Here is a 21,079-nt window from a genome sequence, read left to right on the forward strand (position 1 = left end):
CTATAAAACCCGGAGCAAGTCATTACCACTGTTCGCGCTTTCGCTAATTTCAATCACCACGGTATATTTTTGATCTTTTCGAATTTGAGAGGTTTCACGGAAATCTGAACGCTGATGACGCGTTAAATAATTCGTCATGCAATGCCTTTCTTTGTCACGACTTTCATCTGAATCACTTGCCTTTTCGGTTCGTCATTAGTCACTTGAGGTGGGTTAAACGAGTCCAATGTGGGGCTCAGCAGAAACAGCCGGTAAGATGTATAGGTAGATAACATTTAATAACTGTATTAAATATTTATGATAACAATCAGTTCGTTAAGTTGGTTTAAAAATTGTAACTTTTGCTCGCTACTCCACTTGATAAAAAAGAGTGCATAGTGAAGTAGTGGAAATTGAAAAAAAAATTAGAAAAATATATTTGTGTCGAGTATATTCGTTAGCCATGTTTAGTCTGATTCATATTTCGATATTTGATTAAAAACGGTACAATCGCTAGATCCAGTAAGAGCGTAAAGGAAACAGCTGAACTAAGGATCACTTTAGTGAGAATCTGTCGTCGCAGTGGTACTCCCAAGGCAACGAGGAACTCGGCCACGACTCGCGTCAACTCGCCAGCGTAGCGCCACCGTTGCCATAACACCGCTGCGTTGATCGCCATCAATGCAGACCCCACGCCACACAAATAGGTCTGAAAATGATAGCCGATTTGTGCGAAAATGTCAACCGTAAAGTGTTTGAAGAAATAGCAAAAGCATTGCTATTTTTCATATTATCTTCTTAATTATTGTATCTCCTACCAATTACCATACAATGGCTTTTACCATTACAATTACATTAATATGTTTAGAAAATTACATTAAATCGTGAACAAAAATATCAAACACACGCATAATTATTATATGAAAATAACTTGTATTCTGTCATATACTAAATAGTATGGTATGAAAATCACATTAGATCGTCAAATATCTACCTGCAACGCACTGCCCCCGCAGCGAGCGGCGCCCGCACACAAGGCTAGTCCCAAGGCAGCTATACAGTACGTGACCAACAGACCTCCAGACACCGACAGCTCCCACCGGAACACCTTCAACGACCTCAAGTGTAGCGTCAGCAAAGACACCATGATCATCAATGTGATCAATCTCAACGCCAGTAGAGGACCTCTCGCCTCTTCCCCATACTGCGTGTTGTCCATCAAAGCTACATTGTGCGATTCATTTCCTATCATTGTGTTTTAAAAAATATGACATTGATTTCAATGTTAAGTTTGCTTGAAGCTAAGGCTTGAAGCATTTTTTTTCGTATTGTCAATGGTCATAGATGACAGAATGCCACAGGCACAGGTACAGGAGTCTGCTGAATTGACTATGAAATATATTATTATTTATTTTTAATTAGCTTAATATTTTAACGATGTATATAGATGGGATATCGTTATGACTAACATTTGTGAGACTAGTAGACTAATAAATGATTTTTAATTCCAGTGTACGCCGTATCATCATGTGGCTTCCCCGGAGTGCCGGCGCACTGCTCCGTGTCGTTCTCGGAGGAGGTGCACACCGAGGGCACCGTGGTTACCTACACCTGTGACAGAGGCTTCGAGCTGCTTGGCCCATCGAGACGCATCTGCAATGATCACGGACGCTGGACGCCCGAAGGAATCCCCTTTTGTGGTATGTTTATGATTCATTAATTATGTATTATGGTATATATGCACGTCGGGCGTTAGATAATATCATACATTTAACAATAAAATCTTATGCTAGACTCACGGGGAAAGCGGTTTGTTATAGTATCATTTAGAATGACCTTTTTTCGATCTCTAAATGTGATATTTTTGAGAATTGGTCTCACTATATTTCTTGCGACTTTTCGAGAATGTAGCAACGACAAAATATAGCATTATCGTACAAAGCAACAGATGTGAAAAAAATTTTAGTCATCAGTAGGTATTACGAGAAAATCCATAATGTTATGCGCCGTATTTCCGCACGAAAACGCTTCTACTGACCCACTTTTACTTTCTTCGTCGAGAAATTACTTCACATGAGCCGTGAATGGAGTCGAAAAAGCGGAAGAGTCATTGTCATTCACTCCCACGACTCTCTCCCGCGGAAAGTTGCTTCGACTGTGACAGCCTTAAGAGTTCAAGTTCATCTCGCTCATGTGCATAATGTTTCAATTTTAAATATTCATATTTTTCGTTTGTTGCCAGTATTGCAATTTAAATGTAAAAATAAAAATAAAAATTGAAAATGTTAGGTAGTTTTTGTTTTACGTATTTTTATGTCCCTATTTAAAAACAAGATAATATATTCTATAGATTTGATTAATTGAAATAAAAATAAATTTTGCTTTTTCAAAATCATATAAAAAAAACAAACAACGCAGTCAACAATACATCAATGATTGCTAATAAAAAGTACAATCATCAGGAATAAATGATAGGCATTCGCTTATCACTGGTTAGCGAACTAACGGTACGATCGCGCGTGTGTAGATGCGTCAGGTGTTTGGTACAGGTGGCTTTGATATACTGACACAGATCGTAGCTAGACATGCGCAAAACAGTACGTCAAATAGTAATGCAACATCACGCATCTCTTCCACGGAAGTGATATTACTCCGTAACATCACACATTACCCGATCGATTTTTAATGAAATGATGACATTAATAATATTATAATGTTTATATCTGAGGTTTATATTATATTAATGGTGATATGTGAAGTATTACAGATCATATTGAAAAATAGCAATAATAACTGCAATACTTATTAGTTATTACATATCGTAAAATTACAATTTAAGTAAATATTTAAAAAATGTAGTTGATTTTCCTTCAAACTTGGCCACGTACTTTATGTTGTTTGTTAATAATTATAATGAACGCAAGCAAATGTAAAACAAAATAAAAAAAAGTGAGTGATGCGAGTGATGTTTGTAACTGATGCGTAATGCGTGATGTTGCATTACGTGTCAAAGTGATGTTACTTTTGTACTATTACACGCATTACCTACCCATGTCTAATCGTAGCATTATTACCTTATATAATAGGGATAAAATGGATGATCTGTAAGGATCGAGTTCGTTTTGGTTGACGGTTTATGACGTCACGAATAACGATATCTAATAATTCTGTTTTGTAGAAATTAGAACTTACCTAGAACATACAAATATAGAATGTACTTAATAGGTACTCTATTTCTTCGTTATTTAAGAAAAAAGTTAGCAAGTTTTAGTTACGTAGTTACTATTTAGTAAACCAAGATTTTAATTGACTTTATGGATTTTTAAATGTATATATACGGTAATATAATAATTTAATTGCACTAAGTAGGTAAATATATCCTACACATCATTAACATGTGTCGGGTCTTGATATAAAAACACCATTGGAAGAAATTTTTTACAAACATCCCAAATCACATCAGATTAATATGCGTAAAATGTCGGTGGCATAGAAAAGCTCCCCAATCTATCCCAAGATTACCATTAATCATCACAAAATGAAACGTCATATTATAAATAACATTATTACAAGTATTTTATCTCCAATCTCTAAACCTCCTGCAATAAACACAAGATATCTTGAATGACAGCTTCTCTCTATTTAGCATACTCACTTTAAACCACAAGAAGCGCTGGTTTCATTGCAAACATTATAAGGTCTCTGGGTTACTATTACTTTAGCAGTAAAACGCGTTTCGGATATAAATTGTTTCTAAGCCTATTATTTTATCCGGTTAAAATAATTGTTATCTTCTAGCCTTGACAATAAAGCTTAGAATCCAACAGCTCACTATTGTACAAGTAAACATTATGATATGCTAAGAAGTCGATTATGGAACAATTCATTGTGTACAGGTGTTTCGAGGCCGTTAAAAATTCGATTCATAAAAAGTGGTAATACCAGAGATATGTAAATTTTGTCTGTGAGAAATAATTAAGTTTTGTGATTATGTATTGTTTATAAATTATAGATCTGTGCTTAAGATTCTTATTTTAAATGATGTGCTCACAGAAAATTTTCAATTTCACGTACAATAATTATTAACGCATGCATAAGCTTAACAAATTAATTTTTATTACTTAGGTGATTTTATTTTGGCCTTTTTTGTGTATAAAATGTCGTCCCACTTTTTCTGAAGTGGCAGCCCTAGGCATAGTATACAAAAATAGAAACATTCCTTAGCGAGATGTAAATCAGCCCGATCGAGTGTCGATGACACGGCGGCAAGACGAGTTGAACGTCACCGTTACGCGTTGCCACTGGCACACTTTTACGAGCCGTTACCTTCAGGGCTGCTAACACCTTGTTTTTGTATCACCCATATAATATACGCAATTTATATTTAAAAAAAAATCTCATGTTCGCTGGCAAATCATGAATTAAAAAAAGAACGTCTGTGCCAAGCACAGAAGTGAAACTTCTTTGGCAAAATTCAAACATAACAAACCTTACCCTTACTCCACGACGTGACGATATTAATGATTATATTATTGCCATGACGCGACCTTGAAATTTTACTCTCAATGCGCCTAAAGAAGTTTCACTTAAAAAAATCTAGGATTTATTAAGAAAGTAAATATAATGTAATTATCGTCCTAGCGCAGCGGTCTTTCGCTTTTCTAGATTAATTTGAATTGATGTGCAAATTGATCTAGAAAATCTTTATTACTTATTTATAACGCGATTATATCTATTAAGCTCAATAAACTACATATTCCTATCATATAAGCTACATCTACAATGAGCCAGCCCTAAAAAGAAGGCGCGTACGCACGATCAATTTTTGTTTATTACGATGCGCAATGAGCACTGCCTTAAAGTTTAAATACCTGTTTTTTTACCATTTCAATTTATTACCTACCCATTATGTACTGTAAACAGTACGTATAAAATGATAAGGCATATATCATTTTCATAATTGACTTTAATTAAATGGTTAGATTATTTCTAGGAATGAAAACTAACACTAAAGTTTTATTACTTGAATTACTATTATCGAGTCAAGCTATTTCATGTTGGATTAAATCTACACAAGATTGAACCGTGTCTTCTAGCGGTAAATAACTAACATTTCATTTAACATACAAGTTAACAGCTATATTTATGACCTAGTTCTTGTTATTGGAGATTTTATACAATCGTGATTTCTGTTTATTTTTTACTTTTTACTCATCCTAAAACTTTTTTATGTACTTATTCAATTTTTATAATCTGTCCGAAATGACTTAATTATAATTTCACATGCTTATATTTCAATACAATTTCAATGTACTTGTATCGCCAGTTATATACTAACCACAGACTAAATACTAACGATAAAAAAAATTCACTGTCAGTTTTCCCTCCAAAATTCACCTTTTTGAGATATTAATAATTATAGTAAACTAGCAGTCCGCCCCGGCTTCGCCCGTGGTACATATTTACGTTTTCTCTGCGTAAGAACCATCCTCGTACTTCAAGGAATATAATAAAAAAAGAATTATCGGAATCGGTTCAGCCGTTCTCGAGTTATGCGCTTACCAACACATTTTGCGATTCATTTTTATATATAACTAGCGACCCGCCCCGGCTTCGCACGGGTGCAATGCTGATACTAAATACACTACAGAAAAATTGTGAACGTTGTATAGGTATAAAAATATAGCGGCCCGCTCCGGCATCGCACGGCCCGGGTATAAAATATGTACCTACATAGCCGGGCGGCCGCAAACGCTACGTCCCGCAATTTTTAAATCTGTAATATCTTCGAAAATATTCACTTAAATCATACGGTGTAAAGGGCCATATAGATCTATATTAAATGAACAATGTATCCATGGTATTTAATTGGTTAAGGATTAATGCTGTATTGGTTAAAATCGCTTCGAAAATTAGCCATTATTTGTCGTAAAAAGTAAATGACAAAAAAAAGTTATTGTGGGTTATCCATAAGAGATAGACATATACCATCGCGGACTTTTCTGTAGACCTTTTCAATGTGTATAATACTTAGTACATTATTTTGATAAAACTCGTAGGGTTCAGCCTGCGTTTGCAATGTAAGCGGAATAAATGTAATTTTTTACGACATCACATTAGAAACCTCAAAAATAACAGTACTTCTCCACTACTTAATGGATCTTATTATACATATAAACCTTCCTCTTGAATCACTCTATCTATTAAAAAAAACCGCATCAAAATCCATTGCGTAGTTTCAAAGATTTAAGCGTACAAAGGGACATAGGGACATAGGGACAGGGAAAGCGACTTTGTTTTATACTATGTAGTGAAGATATTAATAACGTTAATACGTAATTTGATTTTGTGCACATATTTTAGTGATGCAGATATAACGCAATTGAAAAGTAGTGGCCATGCACCTGAGTTTTTGTATTTTTATTTTTTCACAATGTGTTCCGGTCCGCTGCTTACACTTTCATTCTCGATATAAGGCTTTCGACAACATTTATCTTCAATACGAGCAATAAAAATACTTCAAAATTAATTAGAAGAGATTCATTCGTTAATTTTAATAGCATGTTTTAAATTGTCAGTGCATATAGATAGGGAAAATACGTATTTAGAAATAAAATAAAAATGAACTACCATAGTAAGTAAATGCAAAGAATACGTTAAAGACAATTTTGATTATATTATATTTAATCGACGTTATGAAAATGTTCAGATTAATAGACCTTAACAAATAATTAGGTACTGATATCCAAAAAATTCTCAAAATAATTTAAAGATATTTTTTGTACAATTATGCTTTCTTTAAAAATAGGCTGTGTGACCACGAGGCCCTTTAAATATTCATTTCAGGTCAAATAATATTTATCTAATTCACTACGGCTTGTACCAGTTATAGGGATTATTATACGTCACAACCAGCGATGCAGCAGATAGTAATAGTCGATAATTGCATGCAAATTTAGATGTCACGGTCAGCGGTCTAACGGGACATGCGCGTGCCTTAGAAATAGACTGCGTCGAACTACTTATATCTTACGTTTTATGATTGCCTGGTACTTCGCGTTGCCCTAGCAGGTATTTGATCAATACTCGACGTGGTTATGATTGGTCGAAAATTTTATGGACCCTATATTATGCGCACTGCATATAAATACCGGCTGTGTCAATGTTTGTTTGAAAATGCGTTGAGGTTATTGTTCGGATATTGGGAAAGGTCTTTGCATTCATCATCATGCACCATATTATTATTTTACTAAGTATACAATTTAGGCTAAATCCGCCACATAGGAGCGAGTTGGTAAATATCACGTACGGATGATAAATAAAAGTGTCAATAAAGAAAACCTAATTATATTTTGTTAATATGTACTAGCTTTAACTGTAACAAAACTTGCAAAACGAATCCTGACCTGAAAATGTTGAGTAAAAAAAAATTGGCTTATAACAATTTGTTTAAACGTTAACCTTATTTGATTGTTTAATACAGTGAAACCTGGTTAAGTGAGACATCAAGGGACCTGCAATTTCGTTTCACTTATAGAGGTATTCCACTTACCCAGTGTCTCAGATATACAGGTATAAATAAATATCTGTCTCATTTACAGAGGGTTCCAATAATAATTTGACATTTTTCAAATAAAAATCTGTATGATAGTAAAGTGAAACTAAAACTGAAGGTAATTGAAGCTCAAAATTTGTACTAACGTACTTGGAATTACGTGTGGAATTTGTGGGTAGAATAAGAATGAGTAAACAAACAATGTTATCTCAGTTATAGAGGTTTATGCATATAAAATTTACTCGCTGTCTCATTTATAGAGGTAACTATGATGATAAATCGAAAGAACAAATCCCAGATATAGAGGTTTACCTCGTCCCACTAACAGAGGTAATTCAGTGCCAAAGTGTTGGGACCTCAGCATGAGTTCCAGTTATGGAGGTTTCTCACTTATCCAGGTCCCACTTAACCAAGTTTCACTGTATAAGGATATTTATTGTGTTACAATCTATTGCACGCCTCATAAGCGAAGCGTTGAGGTGGGTACTACTGTCACTTCGCGCAAAACATCTGATTTTTCAAACTTAAAATGTCTTTATGTATCATACATTGCACTTGTAAGATAATACATACACACACATATTAAGAAAAAACACTATTTTTAACGTTCATGATATTTTTGATGTCATTTTTGTTATTTAAACTAGTTAAAAAACAGTTTAAAAAAGTTCTGTCTTGGACGTCCGTGTGTCTGTATGTGCGGATCCTTTTTCTTGTTAACACGATAGCGACCGAAATACTTTACTAATCGAGTCTTTTTTTTTTCTCTTGCGCTTGAGTATGCTCAGGAATAGAACCCTTTCATTTTTCAGGGTCTGATTCGATGTGGTTTAATTGTTATTAAATAAACAAAAATAATAATTAATAAATATTTATTAAAAAAAAATTATGAGGCGTGCACTTTTGGATTTTCCAAATTATTTTTTCACTGATATTAAACCAAAATAGTTAATAATACTATTTTTTTCTAGAAAAACTTAATACGTTAGGTAAATATAAAATCAGAACACTAACGAAATCTCCACACAAATCATTAAAAATAACACAGTGAGGATGTGACAATGCGAACTTTGTGTTTCACAAAAAGTCGCAACGTCTCGTCGTGTCGTGTCCGTATGTAGTGCGGAACGACCGTCACGATAATTGAGACGATATAATATTTCACTTAGAGCATCATAAATTGTACGATTACCTCGACCGCGAATATCGTACCGTGAAGATCCGATTTGCTGTTTCAATTTCCGTAAGTTAGCATTACCTACTCCTGAAATATCACACATTACATTGACGAAATGATAGTACCTATAAGACTCTTTATTTTTTTAATAACTTAATTACAAGTGTCGTATTGTAAAAAAGCCTTTGGGTTGAATTAAGCCTCTTTAAAATTAAATTACAATCCATTATATTGCATTTAATTATTTGTTATTTATTTACCTATGTCTTCATTAGGTTTTAAATTCAAAGCTATGTTTATGTTATAAACAAATGTAAAAATTTAATTCAATTAGGTATTGATTTATCGCGATAGAACAAAATTATCAAAATGTTGAGGGTAGCGAACAACGTAGCGATTGACGCGACATACACATTTGCGTGTTATTCGCAAGCTAAGTTCGCAAGTATCTCGTTGATTACGTAGGTACGGGTTTAAAAAAAATACTGTAAATTAAGTAATAACTGATAATGATAACAAGTGTTTTCATCTTATAACAGTTTGTTTGTTAATACCTTTTATAATTTTTGTTATATTTTAATAAGATACCGAGTGTAAAGTTATCACGTATTTATAAACGGTGATGTGTTAGTAATGAAATTTGTTTGATCCTTGTGGTTGGCGCAAACTAGGGGTTCACGTACATGACCACAAAACCTAACCACGAAATAATATTCTGGTATCCAATTTATTACGCAGGGACTGTGTTATTTCTTACTGCGATAAATTGAGTTACATGTAATACCTCAATGCTGCGATATGTATTTCATGTGCAGCAGATTACAAATTACTGATGAATGTTGAAATTTTGTTGCATGTAAATAATTACTATCTCATCCAACATAACAATTAGGTACCTATAAAAGTTGTTCTTTATAACTATAATAAGGTAAAGTAAAAAATACAATACGATTAAACATACAACATACATATCCAGCGGCGTAAACATTTAGGTGATTTCGAGTACTTCCAAACAGACTAGCAATAATATATTTGCAGCTCGTTCTAACCATGCATACATTTGCAGTTCTCAACGTAGCGGCAGGCAAGGCTCCAATGCAGGTTTCCACCGATGACGCGGGCGTGCCCCAAAAGGCTTTAGACGGCAGCACCTCAGGGGCCTTCAGCGCGGACACTTGCACCCTCACGAAGAAAGAGATCGAGCCCTGGTGGTACGTGAATCTCCTGGAGCCATATATGGTTCAGCTGGTGCGATTGGATTTCGGCAAGCCTTGCTGTGGTGAGTGGATTTTGGCCAGTTCTTTTCGTTAGAATTGGTCACGTGTTCTTATTGACTGTTTTTCATGATGAAGTTTTGTGATATGATTAATTTGAATGTTATATTAACATTCAAGGTTGTTTATGAATTATTGCTCTCTGAAATTAGAATTTTTTGCATTTTTATAGTATACATTGTGATATATATTTTATATATTAAATTTAAATAGTAGATATACAGGTGTATCATAAGTGTAGCCGATCGGAGACTGTTGTTTGAAATCATTGAGTAAAGTGTCAATTGTCGATGTCGATTGTCATAAAAGCTAGCTATTTATAGGTCAATAATAATCAATAAAGTGCGTAAACTAGAATCGATTATGAGTGAAACTGAACAATCATTTACGCGATTATATAATTCACGATATCAGTATTTCCTCATGTCTACGGGAATCACTGTATACTGCATAGATAACGCTTAATTCACTGAACATGCTCGTATCAAGATCAACCATCGAGCTTACCTATTTACGCAGTGGAGCGGTCGCTCATTTCTTTGTTATTAATTTTCCTACCGTTTCGTAGTTAGAAGATAACTAGCTAAAATATGATTGAGGATTCGGTTCAGGGGTCACGTCTATAATTGGCTGTTATCTCAAGTCAAATTTTACTTTGTAAAAATATATTTTTTTATAATTCAGTAAATAATTTATAAATTTTGATTAGCTATCAAATGTCTGATCTATTACACAACAGTTGAACACTATCGCTTGTAAATAATGCAGTACGTTTACAATTCATAAATACTATCATAACGTTTCCAACTTTCCATGGTAATTGAATGTGAGATCCCCATAATTTTATAATAGAACTATAAACGGAGCGGTTCAGCCTCAGTGACTACAAATGAAACCTTGGGATGAAAGTTTGAGACAATCAAACAAACGCGGGCCGTAACGAGTCGTGTCGAGCGTTGCAAAAACGCGCCGCTCTCACACCGTACTCCCATAATATAATATACTAGTTATATATTATACGATGCATTGATTGAATTTCAAAAATAGATGAAAAGTTATTAGTAGTAGTAGATTTTGAATATTCAATTATTTAAACGTCTGCAAACTTTAAGCCTAAAGTTTATAGAAATTAAATGATGACATATTAACTTTCACTTAGAACAGTCTGTTTGCAAAAGTTGTTGAATAAGTTTTTACTTTTATGCTGTTTTTTATTGTTATATCTAGAGGTCAAAGAACAGTAATGTACAAAACACAACACTTTCTTAAATAATCTGTGATAAGATTATAACACACGAACGTATCTATTTATATTGATTGTCTAGGTTTTGTATTGATTGCCTATAACATAGGCATTACCCCCTTTTGAATATTACTATTTTAACAGATAACTTTTAACTTTTGTGTTCAATTTTAAGCGACCAATGTATAAATTAAGGACTTTAACGGATTTTAAACGCGATTTATTCATTATATTATATTATTATGCTGTCATTTCGCACACTTTGCAGCGAGTTTATAGTTACGGGTAAAGACCGCAATATCGCGTATTTCTAAAGTTTAGCTTATATAACATTTCACTTTCCAGGAGTAAACAAACCTGCTGTAGTAGAAGTGCGCGTCGGCAACAATAGACCGGACCTAGGAACGAATCCGATATGCAACCGCTTCACGGGTTTCCTTATCGAAGGACAGCCGCTGTTCTTGCCTTGCAACCCTCCAATGCCGGGGGCGTTCATGAGTGTGCACTTAAAGTCAACAGTGCCAAGCCAGTTATCACTTTGCGAGGCGTTCGTGTACACAGACCAAGCGTTGCCCATAGAGAGATGTCCGCAATTCAGAGACCAGCCTCCCGGCAGCACGGCGACATATAACGGGAAGTGCTATGTGTTCTACGACCGGCAGCCGGCGAACTTTCGAGATGCTCTTGCGTTCTGTCACTCGAGGGGAGGGACATTGGTCGATGAGAGCAACCCCGCGTTACAAGGGTTCATCAGTTGGGAGCTCTGGAGGCGACACCGGTGAGTTCATGTTCAAATGTTTGTTACAGGTAAAGCCTAGTTAGAACTAGTTGTTACTAATTGTTACAAGTATCTCCAACTAGGTAAAATGCGTAACTGGTTTAAACTGTAACATGTTTTTTAAAATCGATATTTTATTTGATGTAATATGTATTTTGCTTGTATAGTATGTGTTTTCATGTGGTCACGTTTATTGTCTTTTTACGATTCGATTGCAATGAATTTGATACTGTTTCAAATAACTCGGCTGATGCGAGGTTGATGCCTCACGCCGCCATGTTATTTACACTCGATCTTGTGCGAATGTCTTTTAAGCTTTGCGTAATGGCGTGATGGTGATTGATGGAGGCTTTTGTAACAGTTTTTGTAAGGGCCTGTTTACACTGGATGGGTTGATGCACTTAACCGACTTTGAAAAAAGGAGGTTGACTTTTCGGAATATATTTTCATATGGTGTTGAATATTCATGAAATGGTTGAGTGATTGATTACCATAATATGAATCGATCAATTTCATTTCGTATTCATTTGTTATTTAATACTTTAGATTATCATCAAATAATGATCTAATCATGTGACAACGTATTAATTTCCATTTAATATCTATATTTATCTTTGAATTATTTATAAACATTCCAAGACTGAGCAGGTAAACCAGTATCGATGATAAACATTTAATAAATATATCATTATAGAGTAAATCGTTTTTTAGTTCTTATCTTCGATCAAGCATTGTGCATGGAAACATAATTATTTACTATATCCTGTAACATAAAATAATGTTATTTTTATTTTCGTACTTTTATCATATACTTAAACAATTTAGTGAAGCTCTTTCAGTCTTTTCATTGAGCATATGAGCAGTATCGAAGTATATTACAATTTAATTATAATCATTAACATCCAGTATCAACTCTTAATTAACTTATACGGTAAAAAAGATCCCTTTTCGAACACTTCTCAAAATAACTTCGAACATAGTCTGTACATCGATGTAACTGAATTCAGTCCTATACAATTATACATACAGTTACATAAGAAATAGTTACTCAATTCAGGAATTGACTGTCGTTTTACTGTATCAACGCAATGTGGAGACACCTTAAGCATTGCGAGAGCAAATGGGAAGATGCAGCCATTTGCAACACATTTGCAACACGTCGCATTCAATATTCACTTGTCGTTCAAACCTTGCTTCCATTTCAACATTGAAAGACAACGAATTTAAAGGGAATTGATCAATTTTAAGTTACGCATCTGTGATTGCACATGAATCAGCTATTCGCGGTAAAAAAATAAACGCACTTACTATAAATGGGATATATTAAATTTTTTTCATGTCGAAAGTACAGCAAAATTTTGTGTATAGGAGTGTAAACACTCAATTTGTTTCAACATTTATTTTCAAAAATTATGGTCATTTTGCTTATTAGGTAAATCCTATAGTACGTTCAATATTATTCAAAAGATTTGATAGCTGTACAAGTTACGGAAACTTAGTGCACACTTTACGATTACAGCCTGTATACTTGTATAGCCAATAATAACGACAAATTATTGGAAAGTATAGTAAAGTAGAGTATCTGTGGTCCGCTACGCGTAACAGCAAGTTGATTGGGGTAAATTCGGTTTCTACCACAGTTACTCAATGTGCGCCGTTAGACATAGCTGTTACAAACATGACTGTGTAGTTTATTGTAATTTATAGAACTATTGACAAGATATAAGTCTATTTACCAGGGTGAAATTGCCTTCATTAGTAGATATATAGGGTAGTACTAAAACGTATGCCAACTGATCTTTCCATAAAAAGTAAACGTCATTTATATTGTAGATACTCTAGAGACAAATTAGCTTTCCGCCTGCGGCTTCGCCAGCTTTGTCTTAAATCTTATAAATTATCATAAAGACTTCTCCTTGAATCACTCCATCTATTAGAAAAAAATATAAAAATTTATTGCGTAATTTTAAAGATCTACGCATATAGACACACAGACAGCTTGTTTTCTAGTATGATATGATTAATTATTGCTAGATTCAAAGTTGTATAGAGCAAATCTTTTACATCTATGTAGGTACTGAATATTTTTGTTACTAGGTACACATCTAACTTTCTATTTTTTATAATTGCACACAGCTATTAAGTGCTTATATAAAAGCTTTTCCCAGTATTTCTGGTAGACAAGCGATGTAATTGTTGTAATCAAATTCAATTAACGACGACGAAGTAGTTATGAGGTACACCTGCTAATTTCTGGGTATTTCTTAACATATCTATAGCTTATTAATAATACGAATGTTTATAAGAATTGAACAATTGTTATTTTGTCGTAGTTGTGCCTTTTGATCTAATGTTACAATTTCTTTGTATATGTTTACTTAGTATTTAAGAATATTGGCTTACGATTTATTTATAAGGATTGTTTTTTTATTTCAGAATATCGCAAAGCCGTTATTTATTCTTATTTTAACGTTGTGTACTGTTTTACGTTGTCAATTTTTTAAAAAAGCACATTGATACTTTTTTTATTAAGCAAATTTTATAATAAGCATTCTCAAACAAGTGAATCGACATATTGCATTGTGTTCGGACTTACATTGAATTACGGCTATTGTTTTGCTTTGCGAAATCACTGAGAATTCAACCTTAACATTTGTTCTAATCATTACATAAATGATAATACGATTCACACGAGGAATATACAGCTGTACGATTGTATAGTAGCACAGTGTAATAATACACAGTAATAATACAGTAGCTCAACAAAGTCGTTTAGACATATCAATCGGGACACATCACAGAGCTCGGGATACTATTGAGGCTGCCGCGCGCTTGTTTTACTATGTCATTGATTATTATTGAATTGTGTCATTTAATTTCACATTTGTTGTCGGCGTTGCACTACTGTATGCTGTACACTGTGTTGTAGTATGCAAATAGGTGCATAGTGTAATAATACATACAGTAGCTCAACAAAGACGTTTAGACATATTAATCTTGACACATCACACAGCTTGGGAGTTGGGACACTATTGAGGCTGCCGCGCGCTTGTTTTACTATGTCATTGATTATTATTGAATTGTGGCATTTCAAATTCAAATTCAAATTATATTTATTTGCAAGAATGTAGTTACAAATTTTAGATGTTTTGATTACAATATTATGTGGCTAATACATTCTACCCATTGATTGGGTGTGCAAATTCATTTCACATTTTGTTGTCCGCGTTGCGCTACTGTATGCTATACACTGTGTATGCAGATAGGTGTATAACGGGGTGATGTTCAACAGGAGCGACAGCAGCAGCCAGTACTGGCTGGGCGCGGTGCGAGACCCGCAAGAGCCGAGCAACTGGAAGTGGGTGAACGGCAAGGACGTCACCATCTCGTTCTGGAACGCGCCCGGCGGGACCGAGGGCTGCGCCCGCTTCGACGGCAGCAAGGGCTGGCTCTGGGCCGACACCGACTGCCACGCGAAAATGAACTATATCTGCCAACATCGTAAGTCCACTTTGGTATGATAGCGTTGCGATTTTTATGCGCGGCGAATTTGGAGGCAAGCGATTTTTTTAATCTGCATGGCTAATGTATTTACGCGTACATGGCGATTTTAAGTGTTTTCGTGTCTACATAACCATGTATTGTCCATAGAGCCCAAAGAGTGCGGAAGACCAGATCAGCCGCCGAACTCAACGATGACGGCAGAGAATTTCGAAGTGGGAGCGAGCGTTGAGTACGCCTGTGACGATGGGCACTTGCTCGTCGGGCCCACGGTCCGGACTTGCTTGGAAACTGGCTTCTATGATGAGTTCCCGCCTGTGTGCAAACGTTAGTATTTATTTGTTTGTCAAATTCTACATGCAACTTGGCCCAATTACATTTGAATACGAATTTCAACATTATATTATATCATAGATCGTTATTCCATCAGAAAAAAAAAATTCCACATAAATCGAAACTATTCCAAAATCACTAGGATATGTATTCTGTTCTCTCTTGCTATAATAATATTTAATACTACATATATCTTGCCCCCTGAAAACAGGTATAGACTGCGGCTATCCCGCCGAAATCCCGCACGGCAGCTACACACTCCTCAACGGCTCCGTGTCGTACCTCTCGCACGTGCAGTACGCGTGCGAGGCCGGCTACGAGATGGCCGGCCGGTCGCGGCTGGTCTGCGACATCGACGAGCGCTGGAACGGGCCCCCGCCGAGATGCGACGGTAACTGTACACCCACACTCGCAATCACACGCTGCTCAACGGCTCCGTGTCGTACCTCTCGCACGTGCAGTGCGTGCGTGGCCTTACGCGGACCCCTTCAAGCAGTTGTGACCGACGGCTTGAAGCCGCGACCGCGTGGTGAACTATAGACATTCATTCTCTGCCGTACACGGACTGCTCGATCCGTCGCGACCGCTTCCAGCCGTCAACTGCGCAGTTTGTAGCGCCAGTGCCAGCGGCTTCGCCCACGTAGTTAAAGAAAAATCCGCATAGTTCCCGTGGAATTTCCAGGATAAAACCTATCCTATGTCGTTAGGTATCAAGATATGTGTACCAAATTTGAAGTAAATTTATGCAGTACTTTTTGAGATAAGCCCGGACATACATACTGACAAACAGACAAAAATTCAAAAAACTATATTTTTGGCTTCAGTATTTATTGTATTAATCAATGTACAATTTTTCTTTATTTTATTAAATTATGTATAGATCACGCTATCACCCTATATGAAACGTTCAAAGTTCAAACGATTATATAAACAACACAGTTTCTACTATCTTACCTCTTTGATTTATGAAATTATTATTTATAAATTAATTCCAGTGATCAAATGCGAACACCCGCCCAGTATATCCAACGGGCGGGTGATAATTATGAACGGCACCACGTACGGTGCGATCGTACGGTACGTGTGCGCTCGCGGCTTCGAGCTGCGTGGAGCAGCCGCTATCACGTGCCTTGCGTCCGGCTTGTGGGACAGCCCGCCACCGCATTGTTACTGTGAGTACTTCTTTTAAGACCTAGCGCGCACGAGCAACTTTGTCTCCGCAACTATTTTGTCTCTCCCATCAATTTGTATGGGGAGTTGCGTCGCTACGTGCGCGCACTTTCATACTAGGTGGGAGAGACAAAATAGTTGCGGAGACAAAGTTGCTCGTGCGCGCTAGCTCTAACCCTTAATTCACCCATAGTCAGGTATAAATAAAATAATAAATAAATAAATATTTCAGGACAGTTTTCACACACGGCACAATCTGATCCCATACTAAGCTTTCGCTTGTGTTATGGAAACCAGATGGCTGATAAACATACATATATAATTTTAAATAAATACTTATATAGATAATTAACACCCAGACACAGAGCAAACATCTATGTTCATCACACAAATATTTGCCCCGGGTGGGAATCGAACCCACAACCTCTGGCTTGGAAGGCAGGGCCACTACCAACCAAGCCAACCGGTCAGTATAAGCCTCCTCATGTTTTTTATAGGCCTCCTCATGTTTTTGAGTGACCGTGAGTACTGCCGGAGATTAATGTACAGGATACATACACTTACCACCTGTCCAGAGAGTAATGTATCCTACATAGCTTGTGACAAAAACTCTAAAAACTGTATTTTCGGCTTCGGTATCGATAGTAGATCACGACCCAAGCATTCTTTTAAAAAAATATTCAATGTACAGATTTGACTTTCCTACGATTTTATTATATTATTATGTATAGACTATATGAGTATTTATGTCTCAAGCATTAATAGATGATTAAATATTTCTAGAGATTTCAGAATGTGCCGTCTTGTGTTCACCATTTTCTGAATAAATAACTTATTTGATAATCATATTTTAACTACGTAGTATTATTGAATACCAATTCTCTGCATTTCAGTGGAAGAAATTTCGACTACAACGTCATCAACGACGACATCCACAACTACAACAAGCACTACAACGACGACGACGACTCCGGCGCCGATCACGACGACACCGCGTCTGGTTCTCCCGACCAGACGGCGTAAACCGTCTACGACATACCCAGACACCGTCAGACTGAAACAGACGACGACCAGAACAGTCAATCCGAACATAACGACGACGACAACAGAACGCACGACGAGGATGCCCTTCAAAAAAGTGACGGGCGCCGATTCGGAGAATTCGTCGACGAGTCATGTACCACATATCATTGTAGCTAGCCTGCCACAGGAGAATCAAGTAATTAGCGTCATTATACGAATAAAAAAAAATGTATGCGTGTACTAGAGTACACACGTAAGAAGTGAAACTTCTTTATGACCTTAAAAATGTCACGAGTACGGCGTAACGCAAAAATGTCACGCGTACGGCGTAACGCAAAAATGTTACACTAAATTTTTGTCCAACCCCGATAAAGAAGTTTCACTTCAATTATTAAATATCGTTTATTTTTATGGCCGGTATGTATTATTAGATTTTTTTTTTTTAAACTGGGAAAATTTATCAAAATAGTTTATCTATGCATAAGCTAGTCTACACGAAGCTAGATTTAAATTTTAAACGTCCTTTAAAAAAGCACAAGCACACACACGCACAAGAAAAATCGTACATGAAGATAAAGAACCTTTATTTCGAAACAATTTACGCCGTGAATTGATATTACGATAATAAGTATTCGAGAAAAAAAAAATATTTTAGGCCATTTCAAATTTTATGCATATTGCAGATATACGGGTCAGGCAACAACATAAGGGCGGAACAGACGCCGCGCGTGAACGCCCCGTCGCCTGTGGACGGGACCCGCGGCCCGCGGCTCAACATCGGCGCGGTTGTCGCGCTCGGGGCGTTCGGGGCCCTTGTGTTCCTCATCGCTATCATTGTAGCCATCGTTATGCTTGTCAAGAGGTACATTTATTGAAGTGAATACTTTTATTACATCGTCTCAAACTTTTTGGCAGTGTTCGGAACCGTTCGAACAGTTTCACTTTTACCGTGGTTTCATAAAACCACACAACATTTTTCGAAGTGAAAACTTCTTTAGCGGCGTTGAGCACTTTCTGTAATGGGTATAAAATCTTAAACTCGCGTCAGGACACGTGACCTGATCGAAAAATCGTAAGACGGGATATCAAACATGCTCAACGTTAATAATCAAGTTTTCACTTCTGCCGGCACTCCCGGAGTGCAACCAGTCTTTTTTTATTCAATTCATTGAGGTATTATTACTACGTATAGAGAGGACACCACAAAATCTGTGCGACAAGCGCGGCGGGCTCGGGGCGGCTAGTGAGTGATACACTTGGTGTTCTGCCTCTTATTACTTATAAATTAAAACCAATTAATGTATCAAATAAATATTGTTTATCTTATTTAAAAATATGAATAAATCACAAAACTTGTCAATTAAAACCAATTAATGTATCAAATTAATATTGTTTATCTTATTTAAAAATATGAATAAACCACAAAACTTATCAATTAAAACCAATTACTGTAACAAAAAAAAAATGGTTTGAGACGATTGACTCTAACTCGTGTTACAAATAGTGTAATAGCGATGTCCTCTAGTACGTACATAGTAACTCAATGATTCAATTACACTTTTTTTGGTGTTTAGGAAGCTGTCTTTGTTGATCCGATCTCTGGATCACCTACATGGTGTCATGGATTATGAGTTCCATGATGCCAAATATAGTGGGAATTTTGTCTGTTGAAGATAAATAATATTTTAAGTGACGATAATTATTGTAAATTGATCAACTATGACGCTTCCAGAACATTGCATTTATCACTTTTTGTGCTTATCAACATTTAGTTAGTATGCTTTTGGATTTTATAGTAGTTATTATGTTTAATTATGTTTGTATGTCGATCGTGTCCGTGCTCTGTACTTTGTTCTTGAGCTACAGGGTTACCAAGAGAGATGACATAGATTAAAAGTGTTCGATTCATTTTCAGTTCATATACATACTTTTTAATTATACTTAAATAGGTCTAGTGATTGCTTACATTATCCAGACATTATTAAAATACAATTTATAATATTAGGTTACTAAGAATTATTGGAAAAACCTAATTTAACATACCAATTGCAAGACAAGATCACAAGACAAGTGTTAATTCACAGCAAACATTTTCTTCCCAAATTCGAATAAATTCAAAAGTATCAGATTACCCAATATTGTTACAACTTACAACACAACTATTTCCACCGACTCGGAGTCATAAACACAACATACAGATAAGATCAAGACACCCACCAACAGACCTTACATTGAAAAAAATTATATATTTATTCATACACACAATTTCCAGAAAATTGGGTCCTCCTCAGTTTACAAAAGGTTTATCAACCAAAAGTTTACAAATACATTGTTACATAGCCACGATTACGTCGCTAGCCCGTACCCGTACGTAGGGTCTAAACACACACACGGCATAACGGAGCGAGCTTGGCACAGCGGGCACGGGCAGCTCGGGCAGCTCGGGCACGGGCAGCTCGGGCAGGTCGGGCAGCGCGGGGGCAAGCGGGCAGAGCTGGCGCCGCGCTGGTGCACGCTGCTCGCGCTGCCCTTCCCCGACCAGCAGGTGGGGCGCCGCGAGCTTTCCCGCGCAGCTCGCCACACGCGCGCCGGACACTTCTCCAACCCGCTCGTGCGTCTACCGACTTACCGCACCCTACCACCCACATACCCACCCGCGACACGGTGGCCGAACTCAAACATTTATTTATTCAATTAGACTTCTTTTAGAAGCACTTTCGAATCGTGAACCTCTCTCTGTTCAAACTCAAACATTTATTCAATTAGACTTCTTTTATAAGCACTTTTCGTCATTACATATTTGTTAGCGACCAGACGCCCTTTTTTTATAGTGGGGAAATCTTCCAAAGATACCCACGGCCCCCGGGGAAGGAGCCGAGGGTTATGTCGGATTGTTACCGACTAAAACCCCACTGTGTTCCGTCGAGCCGTGCAGTTAGCCGGGGCCGCGGGTACTCAGCGACCAGACGCCCTGACCGAACCTATCCCACTCTAATTCCAATATCCTAGAAAGATGAACTCTGTTAGCGACCAAACGCCCTGACCG

At 36.5% G+C, this 21,079-nt stretch overlaps 2 protein-coding genes across 3 annotated transcripts in view; one reads left to right on the top strand and one right to left on the bottom strand.

The window, feature by feature from the left end:
- LOC149911366 (CUB and sushi domain-containing protein 3) overlaps positions 1-21,079 on the top strand; it is a 35,871-nt gene that overhangs the window by 10,270 nt on the left and 4,522 nt on the right. The window contains exons 2-11 of one of the 2 annotated variants that reach the window (XM_090105717.1): positions 1,491-1,679; positions 9,778-9,990; positions 11,574-12,006; positions 15,299-15,507; positions 15,658-15,834; positions 16,052-16,231; positions 16,836-17,012; positions 17,904-18,229; positions 18,717-18,895; positions 20,452-20,644. In XM_090105717.1, coding sequence (XP_089961843.1) covers positions 1,491-1,679; positions 9,778-9,990; positions 11,574-12,006; positions 15,299-15,507; positions 15,658-15,834; positions 16,052-16,231; positions 16,836-17,012; positions 17,904-18,229; positions 18,717-18,895; positions 20,452-20,644 — 2,276 coding nt within the window. The remainder of the gene's footprint in view (positions 1-1,490; positions 1,680-9,777; positions 9,991-11,573; positions 12,007-15,298; positions 15,508-15,657; positions 15,835-16,051; positions 16,232-16,835; positions 17,013-17,903; positions 18,230-18,716; positions 18,896-20,451; positions 20,645-21,079) is intronic. The other variant, XM_090105708.1, reaches the window with a different exon arrangement.
- On the bottom strand, positions 437-1,231 carry LOC149911367 (uncharacterized). Its single transcript, XM_090119328.1, has 2 exons — positions 974-1,231; positions 437-688 (listed from the first exon to the last, which is right to left on the bottom strand). The coding sequence occupies exons 1-2, from the start codon at positions 1,229-1,231 to the stop codon at positions 437-439; spliced, it is 510 nt and encodes a 169-aa protein (XP_089975454.1).

Source organism: Colias eurytheme, chromosome 1 (genome assembly GCF_061535395.1).
Source record: "Colias eurytheme isolate Ceu_HAF_F1 chromosome 1, ilColEury1 Martin Lab GWU primary, whole genome shotgun sequence".
Taxonomy (NCBI): Eukaryota; Metazoa; Arthropoda; class Insecta; order Lepidoptera; family Pieridae; genus Colias; species Colias eurytheme.